At 47.0% G+C, this 22302-nt stretch overlaps 1 protein-coding gene across 1 annotated transcript in view; it reads left to right on the forward strand.

The window, feature by feature from the left end:
* c7h8orf34 (chromosome 7 C8orf34 homolog) overlaps positions 1–22302 on the forward strand; it is an 880642-nt gene that overhangs the window by 795299 nt on the left and 63041 nt on the right. Inside the window, exon 13 of the mRNA XM_085993120.1 lies at positions 12895–12988. Coding sequence (XP_085849246.1) covers positions 12895–12988 — 94 coding nt within the window. The remainder of the gene's footprint in view (positions 1–12894; positions 12989–22302) is intronic.

Here is a 22302-nt window from a genome sequence, read left to right on the forward strand (position 1 = left end):
ACTCCGAGAAGGGCCTGTTAGCCCTCCCTCGAACTGTCACTAATAGCGCTGGGCGCTAAGGCTCTGGGCGCCACCCAATATGCGCTCAGGCGCCCCTAGAAGGCGTTGCACACTGAAATGACGTCATGAACAGCTTGCGCTCGCGGGCGCGCGCAAACACTTAGCGCAGGCGCTAAATGTATAGTCAATACCTGAGTTGTCGCTATCTTCATAGCGTCCACCCCAACATAGGGCATCGCCCCAATTCTAGGTCTCTTTAGGCGCTCAGCGCCGGCGCTACCAACCCAATTTCTAGGCCTTAGTATTTAAGCAACAGCATGTCCTCCTCATAATTTTTATCTGGACAACTGTTTTATTTTGATGGACTGGAAAAGGATTTTTGTGGAACAGTTGCTTGTTGCTCTCCTGTTAGCTTTGCCATTTTCCAGCAGCCGGTTGACCTTTTCATCCAAATTCACATTTGTACCTACAATTAGTTCAACAAATTTTTAATATTCCACAGAGTGCTTATGTTTGTCAAACACAGAATTCCTGAAGTTCAGTGCCCCATTGGAGTAAATATTAGTCTTGTCAGCCTAGTCACATAAACATGTCAAACCATTCACCCTGTTTCTGTATGATCAGTGTTCAGTTTATATCAGTATCCATTTGCAGGGTCACCGTTTTACAAATTTAGCTTTTCTTACATGGGATCCTGAGATTTTATACCAGTGTTTTAGGGATCATGTTCCGAATTTCCTCCCATTTATAATTAGGCTCATTGATATAGAATCATAAGAAACCCACGGTCAACTCGCCTCCACAAGAATCTCCCAGGTGTCAGGTCTGTCAGTGGAGAACTGACCCCACACCAAGCAGCGGGGGATACAATTGAGCTAATTAACTGGCTTGTTAAGAGCCTATTTAATGCTATTTTGAGGCTTCCTTCCAATTTTTCATGCTCCCCCACGGGTTACTCGCTGCTTGGGGAACACGCCAGCTCACCCTGGCGTGAGTTGAGTCTGCACTGATGTTTCTGATAAGCTGACAGCTACAGAAGTGGTGTAAAGGATGTCATGTTGCAGCTGGTCAGTTTCAGAGCACAGAAACTTTTGGTTACTTAATTTGTCATACATATAGAGATTTCTTTAGCTTGCAAGTGTTTAGAGGCAACTGTATGTCCAGTGCCACCTCATTGGAACAACCTCTCTCACCACTAACAGATCGCTTCTGTCACCTCACCTGCAGCTGACATCTATTGCAGCAACAAAGTAATGCCCTTGAAAAAAATCAGACCTCGGTCCTCTGAATCCTTCCATGATTAGCCCCAACACCAACATCACCAGGCACACCAACATCACCAACAACATCACCAACATTCTCTGCTATCACCAGATGCTGCACAGGACACAGAGCATCAGCCCCTGACAACATTGTTGCCCGGGAGGCCAGCGATGGCATCACCATGACCAGATTTACTTCACATGACATTGTTAACCCTGGCTGCCACAAGATACGCCAGATTGACACCATCCCACACCAGCACCGTGAAGCATCCCTTTAATGTCCAAACCATTCCTTGCACACTCATCACTACAGCGCGGGGGGTGGGGGGGGACGGTGGCAGAAGTTGTATCTCAACATTTACTGGAACTCAGTAAGACACTTCTCAAGGTGTGCACAGATCTGTCCAATAAGGGGCAGCGTTGGAAAAATAGATTTCACTGTATGACAACACATTACCAGAAACTTCACATGGACATTGTCTAAACCTCTCAATTGCCTAACCTTGTGTGTTGTTAGTTGGTATGCTTGCAGTGGGATGAGGATGAGTGTGAAGAGTGGCTAGTGAGATGGGGAAGTGATAAAGTAGATAGAGAGGGTCGGGTGGATGTGCAAAGTAAGTTGGTGTGATTAAGGATGTGCAGGAAAAGGGTATGGAAATCAGAGTGATGGGGATGTGTTGACTGGCACAGCAGGGTGAGTTTGAGTGTGGCTTTGCTGTAATGTTTTGTGATCCACTGAGATCATTGAAAGGTTGGCGCCACTGCAGCCAGGGACCTCTGATGACATCCCTGCTTTTGCCCTCCTGTGCAATGTGCAACCAGCCTATGTTGGTGTTCTGGGGAGGTCTCTTCCGCCCTTGGAAGGGAAGAGAACCTCCCTGTGTGCTGTGACTTCCTCCATAAACAAATGGAGGGAGTCATTTGAGAGCCTGGGTGCAAGCGTCCACCTTTGTACAGTGCTTGTCAGTGTTTGCAGCACCTCAATGCTGTCAAACACTGACAGAACAATTGTCAAACTCAATGTGGCTGTGGTCCCTTTCAGGAAACCGACTGATGACGCATCATCAAATGACGTCACCAGACCCGCTTCCTGTTAATTGGCCGGGAAACCTGCATGGCGGGCTTAACAAGGCCAATCAAGGAAAATCCCTTTGACAGTGTGGCTGCAGCCAGGATCGTGATTGGAACCCGGAAATCAGCTCTCCCGCCACCATCTCGACACCGCTGATAAAATCGCGAGCATAGAAACTTACAGCACAGAAGAAGGCCATTCGGTCTGTCGTGCCTGTGCTGACCCTTTGAAAGAGCAGTCGTGCTTAGACCCACATCCCCGCTTTTTATCCGAAACCCTGTAAGCTCTTCATCCTCAAGTACCTGTCCAACTCCCTTTTAAAATTACTTATGGAATCAGCTTCCACCACTTTTACAGGTAGAACATTCCAGATCGCAACAAAAAATTTCTCCTCATCTCCCCTCTAGATCCTTTTCCAATGATTTTGAATCTATGACCTCTAGTTATTGACCCACTCACCAGAGGGAATAATTTTTCCCTATTTACTCTATCAAAACCTCTCATCACCTTGAAAACCTCTATTAGGTCACCTTCTCTGTTCCAAGGAGAACAGTCCTAACTTTTCCAACTTATTCATAGCTCTAGGTACAGCTTTATAGGTGTGTAGGGAGCTAATTTAGTGATGGTAGCATAAAATTGCAATTCAGGTGAAATTTAAAGGGATGCAGACACTTAAAGAATAGTGGCAGAATGTTACTGCACAGAAACAGGCCTTTTATCCCATTAAATCTGTGCCAGTGTTTTCTCCACACGAGCCTTCTAGTCTAACTCCACTCTGCTGTTTACCACACCTTACCCTTCAGTATTCCTCTTTCTCAAGCAAATAACTAATGCTCTTCTGAAATTATTTATGGACTGTGCTTTGTGGCAGAGAATTCCACATTCTAATCACCCTCTAATAGGGTGAGGGGGGAACAAATTCTAACCTCCTTTAATTTTTTAATGATAATTTGAAATTTAGGTCCTCTTATTACTGTCTTGTTGACCAGTGGAAGCAGTCTATTAATATTTACCTTATAACACTTCATAATTGTGAAGAACACCCTCTCCTTTCAGCACAGTGGCATAGTGGTTAGCACTGTTGCCTCACAGCGCCAGGGACCCGGGTTCAAATCCGGCCTCGGGTGACTGTCTGTGTGGAGTTTGCACATTCTCCCCGTGTTTGCGTGGGTTTTCTCCGGGTGCTCCGGTTTCCTCCCACAGTCCAAAGATGTGCGGGTTAGGTTGATTGGCCATGATAAAAATTGACCCTTAGTGTTAGGGGGGATTAAATACATGGGGTTACGGGGATAGGGCTTGGGTGGGATGGCTGTCGGTGTAGGGACCGGGTGCTAGGGTTTGGAGGATCAGCCATGATCTCGTTGAATGGCGGAGCAGGCTCGAAGGGCCGAATGGCCTACTCCTGCTCCTATCTTCTATGTTTCTATTCTTGTTGTGACATATTAAAATTGGATCCTATTGTTATTGTCTTGCTGATCAGTGAAAAAAGATCACTATTTGCCTTATCATAAGCCTTCATAATCTTGAAGATAACTATCAGGTTACCCATTAACCTTTACAGCTCTAGTGATAAAAGCCCAAACTTTGAAAGCCTCTTTTCATAATTGTAAACCTTCTTCTCTGCTAGTACCCTAGTGAACTTTTCCACAACTTTTATATCCTTCCTATAATGGGGTGCTAAAAAATAGTGCACAATACTCCAGCTATGGCCTAACTAAAGTTTTATACAAGTTCAACCTAACCACCTTGTTTTTGTATACTATGACTATACACAAAAGCAAGGATTTTGTTTGCCCTTTTTATGACGTATCTATCTGCGCTTCCATTAAGGTACATCTGCTCTTCCACGCCATTTAAAATCTTACCATTTTATTCCCTGTTCATCTCCAAAATATATTGCTTCATATTTATATACACTGTATATTGAACTGCATTTACCACCTATCTGCCCATCCTACAACCTGTGTATATCCTACTGCAGTCTTTTACAATCCTTGTCACAGTTTGCCAAACCCCATTTGGTGCAAATGTTGATATCGTTCCCTGAATTCTCAAGTCCAGGGGTTGAATTTCCACAGGGGTTCTCTTGATCATCCACTGTGACTTTGGTTGAAGTTTGCATTTGCCATGTTTCCGGGGTTTCTGTGGATCTTCCAATGTAGTTCTGGCAGACGATCAGAAGAACTCCTGTGGAAATTCAATCCCCAGGCCTTTTATGAATATAGTAAATAAGATCGACCATAACACAAACACCTGTGGAACACCACAAACCAAACCATTAGTTTTAGAGTAGAGAGAAACTGTTCCCATTGGCAGAAGGGTTGAGAACCAGAGGACACAGATTTAAGGTGATTGGCAGAAGGACCAAAGGCGACATGAGGAAAACCTTTTTTACGCAGCGAGTGGTTAGGATCTGGAATGCACTGCCTGAAAGGGTGGTGGAGGCAGATTCAATCATGGCATTCAAAAGGGAATTGGATAAGTACCTAAAGGAAAAAAAAACTGCAGAGCTACAGGGAAAGGGTGGGGGAGTGGGACTAGCTGAAGTGCTCTTGCAGAGAGCCGGCACGGGCTCCATGGGCCGAATGGCCTCCTCCTGTGCTGTAACCATTCTATGATTATTCTGAGAAACTTCCTTTTATCTCTACTGTCTGCTTTCTGCCTCCATCCATCACTCTATCTATGCGGCTACACAACCCTTAATTCCATATGTTGTTACATTTACAATAAATCTTTCATCAAATGCTTATAACCAACTTCCACTGCATTTCATTTATCTATCTTCTGTTATTTCTTCAAAGAATTCTATAAATTTGGTCAAGCAATCTCACTGGTCCGGATTGGCTCATGTGTTTTCAAGTGCTTAGTAATTTCATCTTGTATTATAGATGCTACAGCCTGGATTTTCTGCTCCTGGCTGTCCATTGTAGCAAAGTAAAACAGGCAGTGCTGCTACTGGAACTCCACCCACTGTTGCGCATGTGCTGTTTTCCAATATCATTTCCATCATTTGTGGGAAGCATCTGACATTTTTGGGAAGTTCTATGGAAATGAGGTAATGGCATAGTGATGGCATGTTTTTCATCATTTCCAGTTCATTAACATCACCCATATAAAGCAAGGGTCCAGGGTTGCTGTGTGCTGCTAAAATGATGGATGTGAATTTAAAAAGCCTAGCAAATATATTTTGAAACTTTGATGAACTCTTATTTCACAATTGATTTTGGACTTTTTTTTTGCACTTTTGCTGTTGCCAACTACTTTATAATCTCCCTTGCAGGGGTGGTGTTTGCCTTGTGGTAGCCAAGTGCAAAAGTTCAGTTTGGGGCCCTACATTTTATCAGACAATGATACTCAATACTACCTACTTAATCTGGTGTCAAATCTGTATCAGCATCTGAGCAGCGAAAAGGATTTCCTGAAAAGGTCTCCACCCAAACATTAATCTGTCTCTTCAAATACTGAACGAGCCACTGCAGAAATTCCAGCATTTGATGGTTTAATTGTTGAGTTCTAACTAGTCTGTATTTTTTTTAGTCTGATTCATTTTTAGAGACATGCCATCATACTTTTGCTTTTTGGATGAAGAAGAGGATCAACCGAGGAATGGCTGGCTGGTCAGGGAGTGCCAGAGGGACACTGACCAACCCACCCTAGAACCTATAAGCAGAGGTGCTCCTACCTCCACTTGTCCAAAGACTAGTGCCACATTGAGCCTTTGCTTTACAAAAGAAGCTTTCAATGAATTATGGCACATACTGCAACCCAATTTACAGCCCACCTCCACCACAGTATCTGTAAAGATCATAAATACCCTGAACGTTATGCTGTGGAATCAAGTGCAAGCAGCAAGCAATTTCATACCATGCAAGACTTTTTGTGGTGTTAAAGGACCTAAGGCTCTGAGTGAAGGAACATTTTCAGGTGTAAAGATTACCATGCTACCTTCTAGATAGTGAAGATAATCTATTTAAGCACTTTAATACTGTATGACAGGGCAATCATTGTTAGTGGCATCAATGGAAAAGAAAATTGGGCACAGTGTAAAACAGGCTGCCAATTCACTATGAGCTCGTTTTGTGCTACTGGCAAAGATCAGTTTCACCCTCAAGGCTTTCCTCCTTGTTTAGCTGTTACAGCTAACACTAACCAGATATTGCAACACCAGCAGCTGACCTAAGTTTTGAGCAATATCATTTTTAATAAGCTCATGAGAAATTTCAGTAGGTATAAGCATATCATTCTATAATTATTTAGAAACCCTCCCTGGAGATGTTACATGAATTCTGAAATAGATTTTTTTATACCTTGAAATCTCTCCTATTTACTAATTTCTGTATTTTTTTTAATATATAGCTTTTTGGTGAATTTAGGTGCTTATTGAGCCGACGGGTCTTAGTGCTGGGCAATGGAATATTTCTCACTTCTGTTCCTCAAAGTCAACATGAAGTAGTCTCAGGTCAGGTACAGCATGGACTGATGTAGAGCAAAGCTCCCTTTTGTCCACTTCAACCTTAACCCTAAACTGAAGAACAACCAGTACTGTTCCAATGTGATGTTGTCAACTTCCCACATCAGCCAGCCTTTTAGCTAATGTGAGCAATGTTTACAATTTATTTTTGAATTGTGCCAAATTCTGGAAGATTTGTACGCACTTAGAACTGTCTGCGGGTGCTGAACTTCTTTTCACGCAGGGCCCTTACAGCCAGCAGAGATATAGAAGACTTTTAGCCAACTGTCTGGGCCGGTTTTAAATCCAAGTACCAGAGCTGACAGTCCAAATGCTAATCCACCTAGTCTCTCCATTAATTACAATTTAGGCTTATTTATGGATGTTTAAAAATGTTAGATCCTGATGAATTAATAAGAAAGTATGCAACAGGAAAAACTTTTCACCCTATTATGACCCCATTGCCTCCGACATACAGTGTATAATTTGCATTATCACAGCCATTTCTTCATTTATTTAAATTCACTGAGGGAGATAATTAAATAGATACAACTTCCAAGAAACCAAAGCTACAAACATCCTCCAGATAATAATGCCGTCTCTTAAATAATAATGAGCCAATGTTACACCCTGTCACAAGAAAGTGCAAGATAGCAATCATAAGATTTTTAAAAGTAATTGTGAAATCGAATTTTAAATGAGATGCAAGGTTATTTATTGCTCTTATGTATGATGTAGAGTTGATGACTACAGTGTTTATTCAAAAATGTTGTAATTCTAATACAATCGTGTTAACTGAGCTGCTGCAGGAGTGTGGGGCAGAAAGGGGGCTCAGTGGTAGCACTCTTTTCGCTGTTTCAGAAGATTTTAGTTTCAAGTCCCACTTCAGGACTTGAGCACATGATCTAGGCTGGTACTTCATTGCAGTACTGATGAAGCTGCATTGTCTGAGGTGCAGTCTTTCAGATGAGCTGTTAAACCGAGGCCCTGTCTGTCCTCTCAGGTATACGTAACCGATTCCATGACACTATTTAAAGATGAGTAGGAGAATTGTCCTAAAACAGCAGCAGCATGAAAACATTATCTAGTTACTATTACTATTGTGGAATCTTTGCACTTCATAAATAGTTAATTAGTTGTAAATACTTTGGGATGTCCTGAGGTGCTATTTAAATGTAAGTTTTTCCTTTCAATAATTTTTTTTTTAATGTCAATGCTGCTCCTTATCACAGTATATAAAATAAATTAAGCCAAATACTTGTAGCATAGAGGATGCAGATAAGTCTATTATTGTAGGAACGGCTAGATTCCTAACTAAAGGACTGAGATCGAGTCAGTCTATTAAACAAACGATGTTTAATACTAATAAACAGAGTTTAACACTAAAACAATGGAAAGCTGGATAACAGGTCTGTACTGGTTGCTAGCTCCATGAGGACTGACTAGAGCCCCTCCCTGGTCGGACGTCATGACATCATCACATTTTCCCGCCGCTGGAGGATCACGTGATCAACGTGATGACGTCATCGCGTTGGGTCTCAGTCTTAAAGGGACCGCGCTATGTACATGCGATAATATGAACAGAGATACAGATTCATTCTGTAGCTAACAAATAGTTAAAGATAATTATGTACATAAGATCAGAGTCCCCTTGGTGCTCTGCCACATGCACCCCCCCAGAATTGTCTTTAACAGTAAAAGTCAATCGACTAGGAGGTCTGACAAGCCTGTCAGAGTGACTCCTGTATTCTCGGAGTGAACGTTGTTGAACAGCGGGTGGGCTGGCGGATGGGAGCCTTCGGACTGGTGCGGGTGCAGCTGGAGGGTGGCCACGGCGTGGCGGCTGTGCAGTCTCTACTGGCTGGTCGATGTCCAGATGCGCCAGTTTGAGACGATCAATGGAGATGTGGTCTGGTTTACCACCGATGTCAACCGAGAAACTCTTGTCGCCGGGCTCTATTACGCGGAAAGGTCCTGTGCAGGGAGCCTTGAGTGGAGCCCTATGGGCATCATGCCGAATGAATACGAATTCAGCATTTTTTAGCTCCGCTGGAACGTGCGAAGATGGCAGGCCGTGATGCGAAGTCGGAATGTGCACGAAAGCCTTGGCCATTTCCCGGTGGTTGCTGAGTTGGTCGGCCGCAGACCATGGCGCGGTGGGAAGCAGCAGGAAATCTCCCGGTACGCGGAGCGGCTGACCGTACACGAGCTCTGCGGCAGACGATTGCAGGTCCTCTTTGGGTGCCGTGCACAGCCCCAACATGACCCATGGAAGCTTATCCACCCAGCCAGCGCCTTGGAGGCTGGCCCTCAGCGATGCCTTTAACGATCGGTGGAAACGTTCGCACAAACCGTTTGCCTGTGGGTGATAGGCCGTAGTGCGGTGGAGTTTGGTGCTAAGACCCTGGGCCACAGCGTTCCAGAGCTCGGACGAGAATTGTGGACCGCGGTCTGAAGAAATATCCGCCGGAACGCCGAAATGTGCGACCCACGAGGAGAGGAACGCTCTGGCTACATCGGCAGACATAGTAGATGCCAAAGGTACTGCCTCGGGCCATCTGGTAGTACGATCGACCATGGTTAGAATGTGTGTGAAACCCTGGGACGGTGGCAGCGGTCCGACGAGATCCACGTTGATGTGGTCAAATCACCGTTCTGGTACAGCGAACGTGGCCAATGGGGCCCTGACGTGGCGCTGCACCTTAGACTTTTGACAGACGACACAGGTGTTAGCCCAGTCGCAGATATCCTTATGCATTCCTCTCCAGACGAACTTAGCCGACAGTAATTTTTGGGATGCTTTCACACCCGGGTGTGAAAGCCCATGGATGGCATCGAAGACTTGGTGGCGCCAGGCAGCTGGAACAATCGGGCGAGGGTCCCCCATGGAGACATCGCAGAGCAACGAGGTGCCTGCTGCGTGGAATTGCACATCGGCCAGTTGGAGGCTAGAGGTGTCGGCGCGATACGACTGCGTTTCAGGGTCCGATGCTTGGTCGGTGGCCATGAGGGCATAATCGCTGTCCAACTGGACTGCCCGTACGGCACGCGAGAAAGGCAATCGGCTACCAAATTGTCCTTGCCAGCTACGTGCTGGATGTCTGTCGTGAATTCCAAAATGTAAGTTAGCTGTCTCTGCTGTCGGGCCGACCACGGTTCGGCGGTCTTGGCCATTGCAAAAGTCAGTGGTTTGTGATCTACAAACGCGGTGAAGGGACGTCCCTCCAACAGGAAACGAAAATGGCGAATGGCCAGGAACAGTGCCAGCAACTCACGGTCGAAAGTACTATATTTGCGTTCGTTGCGCCGGAGTTGGCGGCTGAAGAACGCCAGTGGCTGCCACGACCCATTGACCCACTGTGCTTGCACGGCGCCTATGGCATAGTCGGAAGCGTCCATGGTGAGGGCGATGGTGGCTCCTGGCAGAGGGTGCGCCAACATAATTGCATTGGCTAGAGCGGTTTTTGTGTTGTCGAAGGCGTTGTCCATTGCTGCCGTCCAGGTTATTGCATCCTTTCCCATCTTGCCTTTGAGGGCCTCATAGAGGGGCTGCATGAGTTGTGCTGCCTTCGGCACAAAGTGGTGATAGAAGTTCACCATGCCCAGGAATTCTTGGAGGGCTTTGGTGGACTGTGGCTTCGGGAATGCCGAAATTGCTTCGACCTTTGACTGCAGCGGGATTGCACCCTCCTGGGTAATGCGGTGGCCCAAGAAGTCAATCTGATGTAGGCCGAACTGGCATTTGGCCGGGTTGATTATGAGGCCATGCTGGCTGAGGCGCTGAAAAAGGGTGCGGAGATGGTCGACGTGCCCCGCTTTGGTGGAGCTGGCTATCATGATATCGTCCAGATAGACAAATAAAAACTGAAGATCCCGCAGGACCGAGTCCATGAGTCGTTGAAAGGTCTGCGCGGCGTTCTTGAGCCCAAAAGGCATTCTGAGGAACTCGAACAGTCCAAAGGGAGTAATAACCGCAGTTTTTTGGATGTCCTGCTGGTGTACGGGGACCTGATGGTAGCCCCGGACGAGGTCGACCTTGGAGAAGATTGAGTTTCCTGCCAAATGGGCGGAAAAGTCTTGAATGTGCGGGACCGGGTACCGATCGGGCGTCGTTGCATCATTCAGTCGACGGTCGTCCCCACATGGCCGCCATCCGCCGCTGGGCTTTGGAACGATATGTAGGGGTGAGGACCAGGGACTATTCGACCGGCGAATAATCCCCAGCCGCTCCATCGTGGCAAACTCGGCCTTTGCTGCCACGAGCTTACCGGGTTCCAGTCGCCGAGCTCGTGCGTACACTGGGGAGCCGGTCGTAGTACTGTGGTGTTGGACACCATGCTTAGCTGCCGAGGCAGAGAAAGTGGGCTTAGTCAGCTCCGGGAATTCACTTAGTAGCTGGGTGAATTCGTCTGGCGAGGGTAACGCGCAGGAGACAGTATGGGCCGGTGCGGAACTGCGGAAGCACGGAATGGAATGGAAGGTAGCCGCGTTGACCAGTCGACGGTTTCGGACATCTACCAAGAGGCTGTTGGTGCATAAGAAATCCGCGCCGACGATGGCTTGTGAAACTTTGGCTGTGATAAATTCCCACAGAAACCGTTGTCCGCCGAAGCACACCCGGACCTGCCGTTTGCCAAAGGTACGAATGACCCCGCCATTAGTTGCCTCGAGGGCGGGACCGTGCCTCCCAGACTGGATGTTAAGTGCTGAGGCGGGAAGGATGCTGCACTGCGCCCCGGTGTCGCATAAAAAGCGCCGGCCCGAAAGGGAATCGGTAATGTAGAGGAGCTTCCCGGAATTCCCAATCGCCATCGCGGCCGCGGCCCGTACCTTAAACTCGATCCTCCTTTTCTGGGGCTGCTGCCGGGGTTGCTGTTTTTTTTTAGGCGCGAAACTGCAAGGAGGGCGGCAGCTTCTGGCTTTCGCGCCGAAACGGGCGTGGTAAAAACACAAGCCGGGGGATGGAGGCATCAGAGCGGCGTCCGCGGAGGAGGGTTGTCTCGTGGCGGAGCAGTATTGCTGCGTGACCGCATAAACCATGTCTGCCTCTGCAGCCAGTGCTGCGCAATCCGCGGTGTCCGATCTAGCGAGAGCGGCTTGAACCTGTTCGGGGAGTTGACTCAGGAATAACTCCCGAAAAAGGAAGCATTGGGGTTCGGAGCCCAGGAGCATGAGCATCTGGCTCATTAACTCAGATGGCTTGGAATCGCCCAGGCTGGGCATAGCGAGCAGCCGGCGGGCCCGCTCTGCCTCCGTGAGTCCGAAGACCTGTATTAACCGCGCTTTAAGAGCATCATACTTGCTGGCCTCTGGGGGTTTTTCGAGCAGGCTGATGATCCGTGCGGCCGTGGAGCTGTCGAGTGCGGAGACCACGTGGAGGTAGCGGGTCTGATCCGCGGCGATGTTACGGAGTTCGAATTGTGCTTCTGCTTGGACGAACCAGGAGGCAGCATGTTGTTCCCAAAACTGTGGGAGCTTCAAAGCCACGGCGTGTGCTTCCATGTTTCGTTACGCTTCTTTCGCGAAAATTGTCCACGAAAATTCGGGGTCACCACTGTAGGAACGGCTAGATTCCTAACTAAAGGACTGAGATCGAGTCAGTCTATTAAACAAACGATGTTTAATACTAATAAACAGAGTTTAACACTAAAACAATGGAAAGCTGGATAACAGGTCTGTACTGGTTGCTAGCTCCATGAGGACTGACTAGAGCCCCTCCCTGGTCGAACGTCATGACGTCATCACGTTTTCCTGCCGCTGGAGGACCACGTGATCAACGTGATGACGTCATCGCGTTGGGTCTCAGTCTTAAAGGGACCGCGCTATGTACATGCGATAATATGAACAGAGATATAAATTCATTCTGTAGCTAACAATTAGTTAAAGATAATTATGTACATAAGATCAGAGTCCCCTTGGTGGCTCTGCCACATTATGTTTGTTTTGCAGTTTTGTGCAAATCTCCAATAGTTAACAGTTGTAAAAATAATTTTCCCATGGCTACAGCTGTTTAATACAATCGAAATGAAAAGCCAGTCTTATCATTTTAATAGTGTTTAGTATTAATATGTGCATAGGTTCTAAAATATATTTTAACTTTTTTTTAGGATGCATCTTTTCAACAGCTGTTAGTTACTCGCCAGCCATGGACATTACCAAGTGACACAGACAGTGAAGGTGTGGATCTAGGTCAAGACAAATGTGAGTATAGATCACGATGACCTGGGACACAAGTGAATGTTTATGCCCTTTTATATTGCTGTCAATGGTCGTCCCAACTTTGATGACAGCACTATAATAGAAAGGAGGCAGCACTCATGCCTCTGGTCGCATGGAGCACCACTTCAAAAGGTGACAATTTCTCCACTACCAGAGCTACAGTACTACCAATGACGACAACAACAACATGTATTTATATAGCGCCTTTAATGTAGTAAAACGTCCCAAGGCGCTTCACAGGAGTGTTATAAAAGAAAATTTGACACCGAGCCACATAAGGAGAAATGAAGGCAGATGACCAAAAGCTTGGTCAAAGAGGTAGGTTTTAATAAGCATCTTAAAGAAGGAAAGAGAGATAGAGAGGCGGAGAGTTTTAGGGAGGGAATTCCAGAGCTTAGGACCTTGGCAGCTGAAGGCATGGCCATCAATGGTTGAGCGATTAAAATCAGGGATGCTCAAGAGGCCAGAATTAGAGGAGCGCAGATATCTCGGGGGTCGTGGGGCTGAAGGAGATTACAGAGATAGGGAGGGGCGAGGCCATGGAGGGATTTGAAAATAAGAATGAGAATTTTAAAATCGAGGCGTTGCTTAACCGGGAGCCAATGTAGGTCAGCGAGCACAGGGGTGATGGGTGAACGGGACTTGGTGCGAGTTAGGACACGGGCAGCAGAGTTTTGGATGACCTCGAGTTTACGTAGGGTAGAACGTGGGAGGCCAGCCAGGAGTGCATTGGAATAGTCAATTCTAGAGGTAACAAAGGCATGGATGAGGGTTTCAGCAGCAGATGAGCTGACGCAGGGACGGAGTCGGCCGATGTCACTGAGGTGGAAATAAGCGGTCTTAGTTATGGCCCGGATATGTGGTCAGAAACTAATTTCAGGGTCAAATATAACACCAAGATTGTGAACAGTCTGGTTCAGCCTCAGACAGACGCTTGGGAGAGGGATGGAGCCGGTGGCTAGGGAACGGATTATGTGGCGGGGACCGAAGACCGGTAAAAATCATAATTGTTCAGCTCAGTCCCCTTTTTGCCTCACACCCCTGCAGGTTGATGGCTCAGTGCAATGCATGTTTCTCATTGCTGGTCTTCTTTAGGCAGTTGGGAGAGTCTGCAGCCAGATGAGGAAAGTTGCAGTTATTACTGTTAAGCAACTGCATTTGTGCAAGCTCATATGTGCGCTTCATTGCTGCTGGTGCAGTGCAGTCCACCTCACAATGTAAATAGGCAGATTTCAGAGCAGTAGGAGCCCCTGCAGATTACAGAACCACTTCACATGGGAGCCATTTCGAAATAAGAAGGCGCTAGGAAAATCAATAAAACTTACATCACTGTTTTGAGATATTCATGCTTTAACATCTCCTGTATAGTATACTGCGGGAGCTATAACTGTTTAGTGAGGCTGATATTGTTCATGTGGTATCTAAAAGGAAATTAACTAACCAGTAAATTATTTTTTATCATTGTGATTTATCTACATTTACTGCCCAAGGGACATACAGGATTATCTTACCCGGTGAATGATGGTATTGAAAATAAGTCACTATAGTAGCTATAGTAGACATACCTACATATGCCAAGACACCCTGAGGTGTTCAGAAAAGCAGTCAGTAATTGGAGATAAATCTTACTACCTCCAGCAAGTTAATAGATAGTCTGTCACCTCCAGACTCGATTATTCCAATGCTTTCCTGACTGTCCTTCTGTCTCCACGCTTTGTATGTTTCAGCTCATCCAAAACTCTGCTGCACATTTCCTATCCCTACAAGTGCCGTTCACATCCCTATACATGCCGACCTACATTAGCTCAGTCCCCCAACGCCTCATTTTTAAAATTCTCATCCTTGTATTTGAATCCCTTCATGGCCTCGCCCTTTCCTATCTCTGTAACTTTCTTCAGTCCTACAACCCCTACCCACACTCTCCATTCCTCTGACTCTGGCCTTTTGTGCATCCTCCACTCCCTGCGCCCACCAGTGGCGGACATACCTTCAGCCACCTAGGCCTCACATTCTGGAATTCCCTCACTCATCCCCTCCACTTCTTCACCTCCCTATTCTCCTTTAAGTCCCTCCTTAAAACCCATCTCTTTGGCCAAGGTTTTGATCAACCAGTCCGAATATCTCCTTCTTTGGCTCGGCATTCATTGTTGCCGTTTTGCTGTGTGAAGTGCCTTGGGACATTTTTTTCTACTTTATGTAAATGCAAGTTGTTGTTGTTGTCATCCCTTTTTGTGAAGGGGGAAGGGAGAGAATTTAAATCTTAGTTATTTTTTTCATCGTCCTTAGTCTTGCTGTGTCACTTAACAAATGTGGAACCAGCTGCTACGATGTGGCATGAGTGAGGTGGGATGATTTATCCTCTGTTTTCTTTCCTTCCCTATGGAAAACTATCTGGCCTTCACTTGAAGCCTTCCCATAGTAGCACTGGTGATATCAGGGACTGCCCAGTGCAGAGAAAATTGGGCATAAAGCAATGATCCCAATTTTCTTCCTCCCTTTTGCCCAAGTACTAGACAGGTGCAGTGATAATCAGGGTCACCCACCTCATACCATTTCCCACTCCAACAGCTCTCAAGAACGGGGTCAAATGTTGATTACTCCATCACTTGCCTGTTAGGTTTTGGCTACAGACAATTTTCTGCCACCACCAGTAATATGCTTCCCACAAACAGCCAAATCTGCCACTGGAGCTGTGAATAATTATGCAAATTGTGTGACTCACATTACTATTCTGGCGAGATTTGCTGCCGTTCTTAACCATTTAGAACTGACTTACATCAGGACAAGAAAATCAGCCCTGCTTTTATACCATGAAACAAGAACAAAATAAAGCAGCAGAATTGTCACTAAATGTAAGCCTGATACCTATTAGAGCCAAATATCACGGTGTCACTCAAATGCAATGGCATTGTGCATTAATGTTCTAATGCACTGTGCAACAGAATGGTAAGAGCTGAGGTTCTTTATTTTAGCTGGGTCATTTGGGGGATGCATTGAATGATGGCAGCAACTGCTGCCAATGTAGTTGAAGTAGTTGCACATGCGCAGTCTACGGGCAGGATTTTCATTGGGCCGTGGAAGTGGGATTGGAGGCGTGGGGGGGTTAAAATCCTGAAATCGAGGGTCCTGACACCATCCCGCATCCAACCCGTCTCCATGCCAGTTTCAAAGGAGGCGGGTACCCGCCCCGCACTGGGAACCGCCTCCCCGAGGCGGGAAGGGGATTAGTGCCAGTTAACTGCCTGTTAACAGGTAGTTAACAGGCAGTTTTTAGCCTAATCCCTATTTTTAAGGTTGAAATGTGGGATTCCCGGCGGCTCCAAACCACGCCAAGTTAGAGGAGGCGGGCCGTCGGGTTGAAGGACTTGGAAGGGTCGAGATGTCAGTGTTCAGGTAAGTGATGTGTGCATGAGTGCAAAGGTAAGTGTGTTTAGTGTGTCTAAAGTGTTTAAAGAAGTTTAAATTACCTTTTCTTACCTTTACAGCCTTCCTTCCTTTAGGTCTCGGGAGTCCCTCATCTCACCGGCATAGAAAGCAGAATGGCTGCGAACTGTCAAAAGTGACAGCCTTCAGCTTTCTGTGCAGGAGAGATTTCTAATTGAGTCTGTGGAGAAGGACTCATGTTAGAAGTAAGACTGTCAGTGTTTGACAGCTTCAAAGAGCTTTCAAACACTGATATTTCATCTGTCAAAACCTCTTGACAGATGAAATTTCAGTCTGTGACGTCACCTGTTGCCGGGTGGCCCTTAATTGGCCTGCTGAGCCCACTGGTCAATCAAGTAAAAATCATGTGGATTGGCCACATCTCGATGGAGGTGGGACAACAACCCCGAAAGTTGTAGTCCCGCCTCCATCACGTCCCCTGAATGAAAATCCAGCTCTATGTGTTTTGTTGATTGTTTCGCGAATCACGGGCTCTGGGGATAAAAATCCGGGAACGGAGAGGGTCTTTGGAACTGTAGGAAAAAAAATCCGGGATCAAAGCGGGTCTTCAAGACTGTAGGGAAAAAAGTCGGGAACAGAGCGGGTCTTCTAGGCTGTAGAAAAAAAAGCCATGAACAGAGCGGGTCTGCGGGACCGTAGGAAAAAAGCCAGGAACAGAGCGGATCTTCAAGACCGTAGGAAAAAAAGCCAGGAACAGAGCGGGTCTGCAGGACCGTAGGAAAAATAGCCGGGAATGGAGCGGACTCTGTGGGAAAAAAGCCAGGAACAGAGCGGGCTCTGTGAAAATAAAGCCAGGAGCGGAACGGGCTCTGTGAAAAAATGCAGAAACATCAGCGATATCAGCTTCGAGATTAATGCGCAGAACACTTCTGCGCAGCTTCCGGTCGTTGACAGCAGTCACTCCGTTGAATGAAGCAGCAAGGTTCCCCAGTCTGTGAGAGGAAATCAGAGGGAGAGTCATCTTGACCCATGCTCACACGCTGGCCCCAAGAATCCATGGGGCCATTTATGGTGAATAATGCTGGATAATGAACTTCTGCCCACCAGTAAATTGGTCCATTGACCCCGTTGTAATTCCTAGAGTCAGCTCATTAGCATATTTAATAATGGGCCAGCAGCGCAACATCTGTGTAACAAGGAAATAAAAAGCTTGGGGGGTGTGGGTGAGTTGGGGTGGGGTGGTGGTGGTGCGAAGGAAACTTGTTGCTGCAGCGACTTTCACCCAGGGAATGTAGATAGAGTAGATGAAGATATTGGAGCAAGTGGCTTTTGGAGTACAAGGGAACTGGAGGAGCAGAGAATGGCTGAGCACTCTCCCGTTTCCTGTCAAGGGTGTGGAGGTGGTTTCCTTCGGCTGAGGAACACATGGGGCTGGATTTTCATTGAGGAGGTGGGTAGGAGGTGGGACTACAACTTTTGGTGTTGTAGTCCCGCCTCCATCGAGTTCTAGCCAACCCACGCGATTTTGACTTGATTGACCTTGTTGAGCCCGCCCAGCGGGCTCAGCAGGTCAATTAAGGGCCACCCAGCAACAGGTGACATCACAGATTGAAATTTAATCTGTCAAGACCTTTTGATAGATGAAATATCAGCGTTTCACAGCTGTTTGAAGCTGTCAAACACTGACAATCTGTGCTCCAAGTTAATTCCTTCCTCTCAGGATGATTTAGAGATCTCCCCGGAACAGAAAGCAGAGGCTGCAGATTTTGACAGCTGGCGGCCATTCTGCTTTCTGTGACGGTGAAATGAGGGACTCCCAAGACCTGAAGGAAGGAAGGCTGTAAAGGTAAGTAAAGGTTAGTAGAACTTCTTAAAAAACTTTACAAAGACCAAACACACTTACCTCTGCACTCATGCACCCATTACTCACCTGAACACCGGACATCTCGACCCCTCCAAGCCCTTCATCCCGACGGCCCGCCTCGCTAACTTGGTGTGGTTGGAGCCGTCAGGAATCCCACATTTCAACAATAAAAATAGGGATTAGGCTAAAAACTGCCTGTTAACTACCTGTTAACAGGCAGTTAATTGGCACTAATCCCCTTCCCGCCTCGGGGAGGTGGGTCCCAGTGCGGGACGGGTACCCGCCTCCTTTGATACTGGCATGGAGACGGGTTGGGGGCGGGATGGGGTCGGGACCCCCGATTTCAGGATTTTAACCCCTCACACGCCTCCAATCCCGACTCCACGGCCCAATGAAAATCCAGCCCATGGACTCCAATCTCATGGTTCTTTCTATGAAAAGAAGGATGTTCAACAAACAACACACCTATGTGCAGGCACTGATTGTTTTCCCAAGAAGTGCAGCAGATGACAAGGGTCACAGATGAAGCCACTTCCCTCATATTCAGCAACATCAGGGAACTTTGTCCTGTTGAAGGACAGCAACCAGAAGGCCCCAAGGCTGATGGCCAGACTCACAACTGCAGCCGCGCTCCATTTTGTTCTGCTGTTTTGAGGCAGCACATCCTTCCAGGGGACAGCCCTGTGCCGGAGGTGCCCCGGGCTATGTTTATGATCCCAGGCATGATAATCAGCCACAGCTCGGCCTAAACATGTGCAATACATTCGAGTGCACTGCGCCTGTCCAGCACCATGCAGAGGGGAACCAAAAAAATCGGCGCCATAATGTCATAAGGATTGTGAAAACATGGTTCAACTCACAAGATTGGAACGAATTCAACATGTATTCATGTTGTTCAGGAAATACAGAATAGATAGTAGGGGAAGAAATGTCCAGAATAATTAGGATTTCAAAGAAGTTGAAAGGAAAGGGAAAAAAAGAAGCATTCTAGCTAGAGCTAAAGCACGTACAGAGGACTGGGTTAACAAGAGGAATCTGCTACAGACCCCCAGTGCATATGAGATGAGATAAGAAAGGTTAATACTGTGAATAATGTTGCAATAATGGGTGACCCCATGACCCCAGGGTCATAGGGCTCGATTTTGCCAGGCCCGAGGAGGCGGGATTGGAGGCGTGTGAGGTGTTAAAATCGCAAAAAGTGGCGGGCGGGCCCGATCCCGCCTCCATCCCGCCTCCGAGCAATTTTCCCACATGCTTGTTTTCTGACCCTGTTTCCATCCCACCTCCAAGAGGCGGGATAGGCCCTTAAGGCCCTTAAAAACCACTTAATTGCCTCTATAATCCCATTTTGAGAGGCCTTTCTGATTTTACCACTTTTCCCACCTGCTGCACGTCTCCTCTGGAACACGCCAGTGAATCCTGGCGGCCTCACAAGTGGACTGCTTATTAACAGCTGCAGCTCCACCATTAAAAAGAAGTTTTCAGCAATCATCATTTGCAGGTGGCAGAACTTTGTTGTCTCAGGTCTGGGGGAACTTTTAGCAGGCATACCCATTGTTGTGGAAGTTTGGAGCCTGACACCCATCTCCAGTGTGACCTCCTGGGAAACCCCTCTCGCCACCTTGACTGAGCGCTTCCTCAACTGAGGCATATACCAGAAGCATGGGAACCATTTATTTCCTTTCCTCCTAGACATCTGATTCGGACAAAGACCAGCCGTGGCAGCAGCAGAACCATGAACAACAGCAGCAACAGCAGCAGCAGCAACAACAGGAACGCCAAGCTGCTTCTCACCCACCTGAAGCTGCACAGGCCAGAAGGCACCAGCACGCGACCACATTGCTGCCTAGGTTGCAAGGGACGCACTCATGTTGGCCGGATTTGCTTAGCCTGCACAATCAAACACTTTGGCCTCGCACCTTCTTATCAGACCATCGACAATGGCCAAGAACCTGCGGATTCCTATCACTCTGACCACCATACTGACAATTGCAAGTCGCCCTAAACCTTCAATGTGGAAGTCCCATTAGCAAAATGACACATGCCACAACTTCAACAGTTTGCCATCTGTGATATCCGAGTGGTAAGGTCAGAAACTGAGAGAAGCGAGATATTAGGAACAAAACCCAACTGTTTATTTACCCGGTGTAGCAGAGAAACATAGCTCTTACAGGCTGCAAGCAAAGCACACAATTCTTACTGCACGATGGCAAGATGGAGGATTCACCTCTGAGTCATACCCATAATGCAGTGCCACATTACCGTATAAACTGGTGTACCAGGACAATGAATGCATGACCCATTACCTTAAAAACTGGTGAATGTGAACCCTTAATATTTGGCTCCATCTGGTGGATAACTTAAACATTACATCCCAGATTACTATATCCCTCCCCTCTTAAGTTGAACATTAATTTCTTAACAACATCCTTAAAAAGTCCCATAAGGAAACTCCTTTAACGATAGTCCATACTGAACGACTCTAGCAGGTCGTTATCAATCTCTCTGGTGGCTTGTGAGGCCTTGGTGAACGTCTTACAGTCAGACAGTCCCTGTTTGGTTGTGGTAGAGCCACCTGCTGCTCCTGAGCAGTACTCAGAGTATCTGACTCTGCTACGATGGTTTCCTCTTGACTAAGAGGTCCAGGTGGAACTGGCTCTGTTCGTGGTGGTGGTACCACTGATGCATTTGGATAACTGGGGGCCAACTTGTTCTCCGACATCTCCTCTGGAACCTCCATTTCGATTTCCTCTTGTCTGGTCAGTATCTGATCTACATGTCTGCGTACTACCTGACCAGTTCCCACCATGACCATATATGATACTGGACCGGTCATTGAGTCTATGACGCCAGGAATCCATTTTGGACCATAACTGAAATTCCTGGTAAGGACCACATCTCCTTCTCCAAAACTGCGGCTCTTTGTCCTTCTGTCATGGTTCTCCTTTTGTTTGATTTGTCGGTTTTCCACCTTCCTTTTTAGATCTGGGTGAACCAGGTCAAGAGTGGAGCGTAGTCAACGTCCTAACAACAGCTCAGCAGGAGAGAGTCCTGTGGTAGATTGAGGTGTTATTCTGTAGCTGAACAGAACTCGTGACACCTTGGCTGCCAAACTCCCTTCCGCACTTTTTTTCATCATCTCCTTAAATGTTTGTACGGCTCTCTCCGCAAGTCCATTTGAAGACGGATGATATGGAGGTGAGGTCACGTGCACTATGCCATTGTTTCTCATGAACTCTTTTGTTTCTGTACTCACAAAACACGTGGCATTGTCACTTACTACGATCTCTGGTAGCCCTTGATTACTAAAACTCCTATGCAGGCAGTCTATAGTAACAGTAGATGAAGCAGAATTTACAGAATAAACATCCATCCATTTGGAATGGGCATCAATGATTATGAGGAACATCTTTCCCATGAATGGACCCGCATAATCTACACGTAATCTTCTCCATGGTTTATCTGGCCGCTCCCAGTGGTGGAGAGGAGCCGCTGCTGGTGCCTTCCTGTGTACTTGACAAGTGCTGCATGTCTTGACTAGATTTTCTATCTCCTCATCTAGCTTTGGCCACTACAAGTAACTCCTTGCCAAGGCTTTCATACGCGAAACTCCAGGATGACACTGATGTAGTTGCCCTAGGATAGACTGTCGTGCTGGCTGTGGAATAATCACTCGTGCTCCCCACAACACGCAATCATCCTGCACACCCAGCTCTGTCTTCCTGACACTGTAAGGTGTGAAATCAGTCCCTTCCGGATGCTGTGGCCAACCCCTCATCACATATTCTCGGACTCTAGACAGTACTGGATCTTTAACGGTCCATGTCCTTACTTGGTCTGCGGTCACAATTGCCAAATCCGTGTCCTCCAACATCAAAACTCTGTCCTCTGGAGCTGCACGGATAGGTGTACCTGGCAGTGGAAGATGGCTCAAGGCATCTGCGTTCCCATGGTACTTGCCCACCTTGTAAATGATGACATACTCATATGCCCTCAACGTCACTGCCCACCTCTGGATCCGGGGTGACACCATCTGTGGTACTGCTTT

Source organism: Somniosus microcephalus, chromosome 7 (genome assembly GCF_052327205.1).
Source record: "Somniosus microcephalus isolate GS21.2 chromosome 7, FLI_Smic_1.0, whole genome shotgun sequence".
NCBI lineage: Eukaryota > Metazoa > Chordata > Chondrichthyes > Squaliformes > Somniosidae > Somniosus > Somniosus microcephalus.